This window comes from Onthophagus taurus, chromosome 11 (genome assembly GCF_036711975.1).
Source record: "Onthophagus taurus isolate NC chromosome 11, IU_Otau_3.0, whole genome shotgun sequence".
In the NCBI taxonomy this organism is placed as follows: domain Eukaryota; kingdom Metazoa; phylum Arthropoda; class Insecta; order Coleoptera; family Scarabaeidae; genus Onthophagus; species Onthophagus taurus.
Window position 1 is genome coordinate 26846385 of NC_091976.1, and position 11382 is coordinate 26857766.

Genomic DNA, 11382 nt, shown 5'->3' on the forward strand with positions numbered 1-11382 from the left:
ACATATGCCGATAATCAGTTTACATACACCGGATCTGACTTTTCGAAAAAATACAGGAGTAACAGATTTACTAAATGAGACCCCCTGCCCAAAAATTAATATATGTCCGAGACGATTAATTCTAGAAGAGAGTGATGATACTAGTACAGCAGAAAATCTGGAAGGGAAAAATGAATGTATGAGTAAGGAGTTGTTGGAGTCAATAGCTGAACCTTCTGAAAACCCTTCAGAAATAGAAAGAGAACGTGAGGACGATAGCATTATTATTAAGGCACCAGAATTAATAGATGAACCCCTTGAAGAACCGTTGGCAATACGACGGGAGAGGAGAGCCATAAAACTTCCAGCTAGGTATAGGTAAAGTATAAGGTATACAGGTAAAAAAAAAAAGAAAAAAAAAAATAAATAACTAATAAATAAATAAAAATATTAATATTAAAATAAGTAAATTAATAAGTTAAATACTAAAATTAAAAAGAAAATAAATTTATTTATTTTTTTTTAAATAATAAAAAAAAAATATATAATTAATAGCTTTTATTGTCTATTCTGTTGTTGATTACTAAACACCGGAAAATCGGATTTTTGTTTTTGTTTGTTTCAGCGCTCTTAACTACTTTATTGGCGATTGGAGCCTACATAAATATAGGATTAACAATTTATTATCGCATACGATTGTAGCACCCGTAGTGTTAATATTAGTCTCATATCGCTAAAAAAAAAAAACGTTGGAAATTGTTCACAAATAAGGTCCAATTATGTAGAAAACATGTTACAAGTGCAAATAGTCCAAAGAGCCCGGATTCACCGACAAATCGTATATAGAAACACATAAAAATCGCTTATTGTTGGCCCCGTTATCACCAACCACCGTTAGTTTGCTCGCTAAGAATGAAACGAGTTATGTCGGCCGTGCAATCGGAGAAGTCCTGTACATATTGAAATGTGTACCAAAGAGAGTGCAAGTAAGAAAAACGTATACTTGCTACCATGAACTTCCTGTCTCTGATACGGATAACCGGTCCTATTTTGAGTCGCCAATGACACATGTACTCCTGGACTATGCAGACCAGGTTGACCGCAACCTCATTAATTCACCAATGTATCAGATTGAAAAGCCCTGGGTAGCCTTAACTCCACTGCAGGTATCCCAGACACCTCCTGATGGACTTCTACCTTACGAAGATTCAGAAATCAAAATTTAGTACCATTATGAATTTGGGAGTGGCCGAAATTTATAACAACGAAGACGTCAGACAAGCACAAGAACTAGTACAAGTCGGCTTGGAACGATCAGCTATAAACAATGTCATTATTAGAAAAATCCAGGGAAAGAAGACAGAAAAATAAGAACTGGATTCAACTATTTCATGCGGAAGAGTTGCGTAAATTTGCTAAGAGCACGTTATCGCACGAGTGATTGTTTTATTGTGTTTCGTAAAGGGACTCGCTAGCGTGATATTGAATGGCTACGCAATATATAAAACCTTGGGATGCGGTATCGTCATCTTGGCCAGTTGTGGAAAAATTTTACGATGTGGCTTCTTAATCAGAGGAGGGGTGAGGATCTTGCTTCGCCAGAAACTCCGACTAACATAGTTCCTGAGGCAACCAATTCCACAAGCCCTGAAGTGATGGTTTCAAATATATATTCTGAGGTACCGACCTCTCCAAGTTGGATGCGGAAATAAATGGTAACCAAGATTCAGACAACTTCGTCTGTTACAGATCCTATTAAACCAAGAATACTTACTCCGAAATTGTCCTTATTCAAAAAAAATCCTGAAATATACGATTCCTATCATTTGTAAATAATCATTAAATAAAAAAAAAACATTCTAAATAAATCAACAATGTCTTATCGTCGACACATAAATGGAGCCAGCTGAGAACATGTTTATTTTCCACCGAAGAAATGTAGTAGCACCCGTCAGGTCGCCCCGAGATGTGATGACAGCTTCTCTACTTCGACTACTTGACTGTGCGTGCGTGGTAGTTCTTAAACGTTTTGGTGTGAAGGACTATGTTACAACTTTTAAAATAATTTTTAATAAATTAAGTGTTAAAATCGGTGAAAGACTCTTAAGAAAGTGACTAAAATGCATATGTAAAAAAAAAAAAAATTGACTTTTTGTTTCAAAAGAATATCAATAAAAATGTGTTTTCGTAATTAAAATTATGTGAAAATTGGACTCTATGTTACTGAGAAGTGTTTAGATGTAGACTTTTTGTAACGATTGAGATTGTTGATTCTTAAGATTTCAAGTAGATATCGGAAATACTAGAATGCGGTTTGTATTGTTCATTTTGGTATCATAAATAAGGCTCTTAGGGGAGCCTTCTTTTAAAAAGGTGGGAGGGATGTAACAAACCGCATTTTGGGATTCGAAAGCGATTAAAAAAAAATAATAAAACGCAATACAGGCAGAACTTTGTAATTTAATTACGAAGTTGCGTCTTGAGAACCGAGGGTCCAGACTAAATACTACGTAGGCGGTTCTGGCAGGAATGTGCCGAGGTGGCAGTTAGAGTAGATGGAGCAGGGGAGAAATGAAGAAAAAATCGGGGAGTCGGTTACGGGATTGGAACAGAAAAGCATCGGGCGAAACCGGGAAATTAAAGTTTTTGTTGTGTTTTTAAATTCGAGTCGTGCGATTTGAACTTATAGCAATTTAGTTATAAAATTCGTTGAATTGGATTCTCTTTCTTCGATGAATATTTTACTTTAACAAACGGGTAAGCGTTATTAAAATCTTAAACTTCCGATTTCTCATTGAACCTGCTAACCACCTCGGCAAATTTCGTAATGATGTTGTTGAATAGCTTATGTCATGTAATTTTTACTTTTTAAAACCTTTGTCAGTTGTTTTTTTTTATATATAATATAATACGTTCTTGTTCAAAAATAAAGCAAACTTATTCTTTAGCAGTGAAATTTCGTTTTCTTTCAATCTATTTTTATTCTTAATTTCAAATTACTGCCGTTTGCTTTCAAGTGAACGAATGCAGTGTGCCAAACCCTAACTCAGTCATTGCTAGCTATCAAGAAAACGGTAGTGCGTGGACAGTTGGGTACGCGAGCCGCTCCGTGGACCTAGCTAGGAAACCCACTACGGGAAACGAGAAGTTCTCGAGAGCTAGTTTGTGACAGCAGATTTCGTTAGAATTCAATCTCCAGCGTGGGCAGCATAAAAAAGCTAGGATATGATCAATTTTTGCAACAAAGACACTATCAAAGGCAAACTTGCCACTCACTTAGCGCATTTATTACTACGATAAGAAATTTTGACCAGAAAAAACTTTTGTATTTAAAAAAATATTCAAGGACACGTTATATTAAGTTTGTTATGATCCATAGTCGTCTGGCTTCTTCATCCATCACACCTTAAATTTTTGGCAAATAAATTTGGGAAATATTTAGCAGCACTCTGCATATTGCACTAATAGTACAGTACAATTTGAGAATTAACTTACACACCTTTCTATTTTATACATTCCCTTTTTGCCAAAATCAAAAACTATTCTTTATATAGTTTTCCACATTGCATAACAAACAAATCACTCACCCCCAAACGAATCGATTTGAATTGGTAAGATTTGTGATCTATATTAAACCTTTCATCAAATTTTATTTTTTCACCTATGTTTAATTTCCGATTGTCGCTAGTCCGATTGAAACGTGTTTAACGCTTCGATTAAAGCTCGCGAACGTGATTTTAAGTAGTTTTACTAGATTATTTCATTCGCAAGTAGTGCATACGTATCAAATATTAGAAAAACTGGGATAAAAAATTAGATTAATACGATTTATATTTTAGTCTAAAAATATTTACTTTTAGTTTTACCCAAAATAGTTTTCTTCTCTTTTTAAGATGAATGTAAATCGACTTAATTTAATATAAATCTTGGAAATTCCGAACAGGTGTTGAAACGATTTATCCAAATTTTGTTTAATACAAGTTGAGAATGGAAATTCTTGCTAATGGATTTTTTCTTTTTCGTTTTATATCAGTTTCTTTTATATTTTTGGTTCATAAATTTCAATTAATTTTCTTAAAAAGAGATGAAACACAAAGAGAGTTTAAAATGAAAATTTGATTTGCTTAAGACGGTTTTCTAAGAGATCGATTTAATTTTCGGTTTTAATTTCCCCAAACGAAATTGTTGGCTAAATCCCAAATTGTCTTAATCTTCAGAGTCCCACTGGTGTTATAATTATAATTGAATAGTAAATTAGGGGGTATCGCAAAATCTCTCTTGCGCAGGTTACCACTCCTCTTCCTCTCAGGTATGGATGGATATATAAAGGAAAATTACCCCGCGCGATTGAAACAGAGGTTGATTTTCGTGCATAGACGGTGGTGAAAAAAATTTTCTTTCTTTACTAGTATGAACATGTCCAGGTATGGGTTTTTACCAGCTTTTGGAGTCCTTATTTTGTTAACAATAAATTCAAGCAATGGTAATTTTTTAAATTAAACTATTTATTTATTATTTAACTATTTATTATTTTTGTCTTCATATTTATAGCAGCTCCTCCTTCGCCGTTTCGAAATCGAAATTTAATTCCATTTCCTAGAGTTGGGCGAAACATACCAGAAAAACCAATTGGTAAATAATTTAATTTAATTTCTCTTATATCATAATTGCCGATTTTTTAGATGATGTTGGACCAGATCTTTTAACAGATTCGGTTCAAATTAGACCCCTTGGAGATGATCACAACATAAATCGGAATGCGTTATGGTTCGGACCCAGATTTGGAAGAATACAAAAAAGAAAAAGTTATTTGGATGATCCAATTAACTATTTATTCTTAAGAGGTATTATATTTTTATTAGTTATAACAAAAATAATTTATCATTTTTTAGATCTATCATCTTTTAAACATACTCCTAAGTATACTCCAAGATTGGGACGTGATTCAGAAGAAATTATTGAAGATTTAAATGAAACGAACCAAACATCTTATTGAGAAGTTATAATTAATAAATTTTAGTGTTATTTTATTGGATTATAAGAAAATATTACGATTGTGTGTTGTTTATTAGGAATGTAGTTTGTTTATAATAGAAGATATAAATTAGTAAAAAAATATTAGTTACAAAGTGGGTGTTATTTTTGAGATATCACTTCATTCATTTTAAAATCAATTAATTTCATCATCATAAAGCTTCGGAGAATTGTTATGCATTCGTTGTTCCAAGCCAAGATCACAGAATTTTTAGTTCCAGAATTAAATAGTGATGAATAGCCTAGGTGTCACAATTGATGCTTGGTTATGTAATAATTATTCCTGTACCAAAAACACAAAATTTAGTTTTCTGTATGTTATAGTTTATTTTTTAATAAAAGTTTTGTTTCTACATTTGTAGCTTTTTATCTTTCAAATTATTCCTTAACGGTCTAATTTGCAACCTTTCGACCACAAGCGATTAATTTGTGATTTGAATGTAGACATTAGTATAGATCAATACGTCTATTAAAACACTTTTTGATGTTTTCGATGCCATATTTAGTACATGGCAAAATCCTTCTTCAGAATCAGAGACAAAATCTGGTTATCAAGTCCACTAATATCTTCTATGTTCAGCTCAGAAAGAGCTCTTCTGAGTCTTTCATCACATTTGAATAGTGGCAGTTTTTGACAAGTTTTGTTGTCTTTCTGAAATCTATTTAATGAAAGCTAATCTTATTCTTTATGCAACATTCTAAGTCATATCCAGTTTGGTCTAAATCATACTTCCCATACTTGCACGATATTTTATCAACTCCTGGCTCTTTTAATAGAGATGTGATCCGTAGTCTCATGTTTCTTCTTGATGATGCAGGCTTCGTAATCCATCACACCTGAAATAAAACGAAGACAGATAAAGCCAATAGGTTAACTACTTACAGTATTTGTTACTTCTCTTCTTCTTGCTTGCCCGTTGGATGTCTCTCGACGTACAAAGTAATGATTTTTAAATATATTCTGTAGAAATCGCACTTTATTTCCAAATTTTTCCTGTCGCATAGTCTGGCTCTTTGAAAAATATTCACAAAAACCAGTATTAAAGACCCTCATGGAGATACCTCATGGATTCTGGGATTATCTCAATTTGATACGAAAGTGGTTACTTAAATTATGAAGATTTCTGGCTAAGATTGAAAAATTAGAACGTTGGTAACTGATTCGTCATAAAGCTGCAATATACATGTGTATTACCAGCATATAAATGATAAAATAGAATCCATAAAGATGGTATCAGTTTGATTCAACAGTGTAGTAGCACACCTAACGCGATTCCTCTAAAGCTGTTTATTAATCACTAGGGCACGGAAGTTTTGTAACAAAACGATACAATTTCCCCCCTCCACTCGTTCTCAGCAGAAAATTTCATACAAAAGTTGTTCTAAATTAAATTCTAAAACGATTTTATCAATAAAAAAAAAATATATAAAACTTTTTTTGAGATTATGTTCTTAATTATTGATCAAATCAAAAATTTTTATTAACAATATTTGTTTAGAATTACTTCAGGAACAGTGTTTGTTAATACAATTTTTTGCTAACTTGAAATTTTAATTTCCCTCTGAATAGTATGCTATCAAAATTAATTATCTCAACAATTATTGTTTTTATTAAAAAATGTTTTAAATAAAATTTGTTTCAATTTCGATTTTGAATCAATTATCTTAATAAAAAATTTTTACATCTCTATTAATTAAGCATCTAAGTATAATTATGTATAAAAACGAAAAAATTATTATTTTGATGTTATCTCCTTAATTATCGATTAAATCAAAAAGATTTGTTGACAAAGTTTGTTTAGAATTGTTTGGGGAACAATTTTTGTTAATACAATTTTTTTCTAACTTGAAATTTTAATTTCCCACTGAATAGTATGCTATAAAAATTAATATTTTTGAGGTTGTATCCTTATTGTTGATTTAATCAAAAAATGTTGTTAACAAAATTTGTTTAGAATTACTTCAGGAACAGTGTTTGTTAATACAATTTTTTGCTAACTTGAAATTTTAATTTCCCTCTGAATAGTATGCTATCAAAATTAATTATCTCAACAATTATTGTTTTTATTAAAAAATGTTTTAAATAAAATTTGTTTCAATTTCGATTTTGAATCAATTATCTTAATAAAAAAAATTTACATCTCTATTAATTAAGCATCTAAGTATAATTATGTATAAAAAAGGAAAAATTATTATTTTGAGGTTATCTCATTAATTATTGATTAAATCAAAAAAAATTGTTGACAAAGTTTGTTTAGAATTGTTTCAGGAACAATTTTTGTTAATACAATTTTTTGCTAACATGAATTTTTAATTTCCCTCTGAATAGTATGCTATCACAATTAATTATCTCAACAATTATTGTTTTTATTAAAAAATGTTTTAAATAAAATTTGTTTCAATTTCGATTTTGAATCAATTATCTTAATAAAAAAATTTTACATCTCTATTAATTAAGCATCTAAGTATAATTATGTATAAAAAAGGAATAATTATTATTTTGAGGTTATCTCCTTAATTATTGATTAAATCAAAAAAAATTGTTGACAAAGTTTGTTTAGAATTGTTTCAGAAACAATTTTTGTTAACACAATTTTTTTCTAACTTGAAAATTTTAATTTCCCACTGAATAGTATGCTATAAAAATTAATATTTTTGAGGTTATATCCTTATTGTGGATTTAATCAAAAAATGTTGTTAACAAAATTTGTTTATAATCACTTCAGGAACAGTGTTTGTTAATACATTTTTTTGCTAACTTGAAATTTTAATTTCCCTCTGAATAGTATGTTATCAAAATTAATTATCTCAACAATTATTGTTTTTATTAAAAAATGTTTTAAATAAAATTTGTTTCAATTTCGATTTTGAATCAATTATCTTAATAAAAAAATTTTACATCTCTATTAATTAAGCATCTAAGTATAATTATGTATAAAAACGGAAAAATTATTATTTTGAGATTATCTCCTTAATTATTGATTAAATCAAAAAAAATTGTTGAAAAAGTTTGTTTAGAATTGTTTGGGGAACAATTTTTGTTAACACAATTTTTTTGTAACTTGAAAATTTTAATTTCCCACTGAATAGTATGCTATAAAAATTAATATTTTTGAGGTTGTATCCTTATTGTTGATTTAATCAAAAAATGTTGTTAACAAAATTTGTTTAGAATCACTTCAGGAACAGTGTTTGTTAATACAATTTTTTGCTAACTGGAAATTTTAATTTCCCTCTGAATAGTATGCTATCAAAATTAATTATCTCAACAATTATTGTTTTTATTAAAAAATGTTTTAAATAAAATTTGTTTCAATTTCGATTTTGAATCAATTATCTTAATAATAAATTTTTACATCTCTATTAATTAAGCATCTAAATATAATTATGTATAAAAACGGAAAAATTATTATTTTGAGGTTATCTCCTTAATTATTGATTAAATCAAAAAAAATTGTTAACAAAGTTTGTTTAGAATTGTTTCAGGAACAATTTTTGTTAATACAATTTTTTTCTAACTTGAAATTTTAATTTCCCACTGAATAGTATGCTACAAAAATTGATATTTTTGAGGTTATACCCTTATTGTTGATTTAATCAAAAAATGTTGTTAACAAAATTTGTTTAGAATCACTTCAGGAACAGTGTTTGTCAATACAATTTTTTGCTAACTTGAAATTTTAATTTCCCTCTGAATAGTATGCTATCAAAATTAATTATCTCAACAATTATTGTTTTTATTAAAAAATGATTTAAATAAAATTTGTTTCAATTTCGATTTTGAATCAATTATCTTAATAAAAAATTTTTACATCTCTATTAATTAAGCATCTAAGTATAATTATGTATAAAAACGGAAAAATTATTATTTTGAGGTTATCTCCTTAATTATTGATTAAATCAAAAAAAATTGTTGATAAAGTTTGTTTAGAATTGTTTCAGAAACAATTTTTGTTAATACAATTTTTTTCTAACTTGAAATTTTAATTTCCCACTGAATAGTATGCTATAAAAATTAATATTTTTGAGGTTATATCCTTATTGTTGATTTAATCAAAAAATGTTGTTAACAAAATTTGTTTAGAATTACTTCAGGAACAGTGTTTGTTAATACATTTTTTTGCTAACTTGAAATTTTAATTTCCCTCTGAATAGTATGCTATCAAAATTAATTATCTCAACAATTATTGTTTTTATTAAAAAATGTTTTAAATAAAATTTGTTTCAATTTCGATTTTGAATCAATTATCTTAATAAAAAAATTTTACATCTCTATTAATTAAGCATCTAAGTATAATTATGTATAAAAAAGGAATAATTATTATTTTGAGGTTATCTCCTTAATTCTTGATTAAATCAAAAAAAATTGTTGACAAAGTTTGTTTAGAATTGTTTCAGAAACAATTTTTGTTAACACAATTTTTTTCTAACTTGAAATTTTAATTTCCCACTGAATAGTATGGTATAATAATTAATATTTTTGAGGTTATATCCTTATTGTTGATTTAATCAAAAAATGTTGTTAACAAAATTTGTTTAGAATTACTTCAGGAACAGTGTTTGTTAATACAATTTTTTGCTAACTTGAAATTTTAATTTCCCTCTGAATAGTATGCTATCAAAATTAATTATCTCAACAATTATTGTTTTTATTATAAAATGATTTAAATAAAATTTCGTTTCAATTTCGATTTTGAATCAATTATCTTAATAAAAAATTTTTACATCTCTATTAATTAAGCGTCTAAGTATAAGTACCTATTTTATTTATATTCTGGGTGTTTTGGCTATTGTTATTGCTATATTTTCAACATTTTCAATGGTTTTATCTCCTATCTCTAAGATTTTATTTCTCCACACGCATCTTTATCAACTCAGGTTAAGGTAGGATATCCTTCTGGCGTCTTCCTGAACCTGAAATGAAAAGGAAATTAATACTGAAAATAACAGATTTGATATCATAATTATAAATAATTAAAAAAAAGTAATAAAAAATGCTTTTAAAGAAAAAATGTTAACATTTTTTTAATTCTTATTTAGCATAATTTAATTTTTTTCATTTAAAACTCTACTCTCATCCACATTTGTAGAAACACGAAACAAATAAAATATGTGAGTTCCTTTTTAAAAAAGTCCACGTGTTTGAAAGCACAAGCTTTTACCTCGGCTGTCAACGAAATTATAAAGTACGCCCTAAAGACACAAAAAAAATCATAAAAAAGGAGTAGTTGTGGGTAAGAATAATTAAGTAGAGACATATATTTGTTTAATTTATCTTTATTATCAGTAGCATGTAAAAATATTCAACAGCAATAAATAAAATTTTTCTTAATTTCCACAGAATTCAACGAGTTAATCATTTTAGCCGGTTCATTTATCCTTTTCAGAAGAAATTAAAGCGGGGTTGATATCTTGTTGAAATACGTCTAAAGAAATAAAAAAAAAGTAACATTTTAGAATCAATTTAAATCCTTTAAAAATCACCCTTTAACAACAAATAATACCAAATCATTTTTTGATAATCAAAATCGGGCGATTGAAGCGAATTTTTATAAAAACCATCAAAATCTTGAAGATTCGTTCTTCCCGTTCGCATAAATGGTAACAACCCCATATGACCATTTACACCACGTTTTGGGGCTAATAATTATTTAAATAATAATTTTTTTAAGTAACTAATTATTTTTTTAATTTACCTCCATCATTTTGATTATCATTTATATTTTCGCGAACTCTTTTGCCCACTCTAAACATTGGACTTAATCTAGGATGACCTAATTCGAGCATAATTCCATTATCAGCTCTCCCAATTCGAAGTTGTGGTGATAATCTGGGTGAACCATCGAATCTAATTGATTCCGTCAAAACTGAAACAATTAAAAAGTAATCAAAAATAGATCTCGAATGCACTAAAAAGCGTAATAAGCAAACGCGGGGTTAATTTTGAAATAATAAACCGGGTTTAATAATAAGAGAATAAAGGTTTTATTGATGTATAAACCGCAAAATTTGTGAATTTCTACTTTATAACAGAATATTGTAGTGGTTTAAATTAAATAAATCTAAATTTGTTTTTAAGTTATTAAATTGTTTAAAGAATGAAAATGTTGTAAAAAAAACTTACCTATTAATGAAACAATTAAAGCGATTTGACAACAAATGAAATATTTCATTATTAATTTTTTCTTTTGTCTCCACTTATTCCAAGATCACTTTCCAAACTACAATCCCCCAAAGACATACCCCCTTTATATACAAACCCACCTCTTCATACGTTTACGTATCAGACTACAGTAAACCAATACGCTTAGAAATTACCCTATTTTAAACCCAATTTCGCCCGCGTTCGCAGATTAATTAAACACGATC

At 28.4% G+C, this 11382-nt stretch overlaps 2 protein-coding genes across 3 annotated transcripts; one reads left to right on the plus strand and one right to left on the minus strand.

Moving 5' to 3' along the window:
• Nucleotides 1–4284: 4284 nt before the first annotated feature.
• On the plus strand, nucleotides 4285–5368 carry LOC111414359 (uncharacterized). Of its 2 annotated transcripts, none has more exons than XM_023045678.2 (4): nucleotides 4285–4462; nucleotides 4531–4611; nucleotides 4689–4823; nucleotides 4872–5368. In XM_023045678.2, the coding sequence occupies exons 1-4, from the start codon at nucleotides 4390–4392 to the stop codon at nucleotides 4973–4975; spliced, it is 393 nt and encodes a 130-aa protein (XP_022901446.1). In that variant the 5' UTR covers nucleotides 4285–4389; the 3' UTR covers nucleotides 4976–5368. The 2 variants fall into 2 exon arrangements, with proteins under 2 accessions (XP_022901446.1, XP_022901444.1); XM_023045676.2 differs by having other exon boundaries at nucleotides 4290–4462; nucleotides 4662–4823.
• Nucleotides 5369–10274: 4906 nt separating this feature from the next.
• On the minus strand, nucleotides 10275–11330 carry LOC111414366 (uncharacterized). Its single transcript, XM_023045685.2, has 4 exons — nucleotides 11138–11330; nucleotides 10710–10880; nucleotides 10498–10653; nucleotides 10275–10439 (listed from the first exon to the last, which is right to left on the minus strand). Exons 1-4 carry the CDS (start codon nucleotides 11184–11186, stop codon nucleotides 10384–10386), a joined length of 432 nt encoding a protein of 143 aa, XP_022901453.2. The 5' UTR covers nucleotides 11187–11330; the 3' UTR covers nucleotides 10275–10383.
• Between the last annotated feature and the right edge of the window lie 52 nt (nucleotides 11331–11382).

What these genes read in the sequence shown, in the direction of transcription:
- LOC111414359 (XM_023045676.2), top strand. Translation starts at nt 4,390, where the DNA reads ATGAACATGTCCAGGTATGGGTTTTTACCAGCTTTTGGAGTCCTTATT. An exon ending in AACAATAAATTCAAGCAATG is followed by an intron (nt 4,463 to 4,530) that starts GTAATTTTTTAA and finishes TCATATTTATAG; the next exon opens with CAGCTCCTCCTTCGCCGTTT. An exon ending in TAACTATTTATTCTTAAGAG is followed by an intron (nt 4,824 to 4,871) that starts GTATTATATTTT and finishes ATCATTTTTTAG; the next exon opens with ATCTATCATCTTTTAAACAT.
- LOC111414366 (XM_023045685.2), bottom strand. Translation starts at nt 11,186, where the DNA reads ATGAAATATTTCATTTGTTGTCAAATCGCTTTAATTGTTTCATTAATA. An exon ending in TGATAATCAAAATGATGGAG is followed by an intron (nt 10,654 to 10,709) that starts GTAAATTAAAAA and finishes AATAATTATTAG; the next exon opens with CCCCAAAACGTGGTGTAAAT. An exon ending in GTATTATTTGTTGTTAAAGG is followed by an intron (nt 10,440 to 10,497) that starts GTGATTTTTAAA and finishes TTATTTCTTTAG; the next exon opens with ACGTATTTCAACAAGATATC.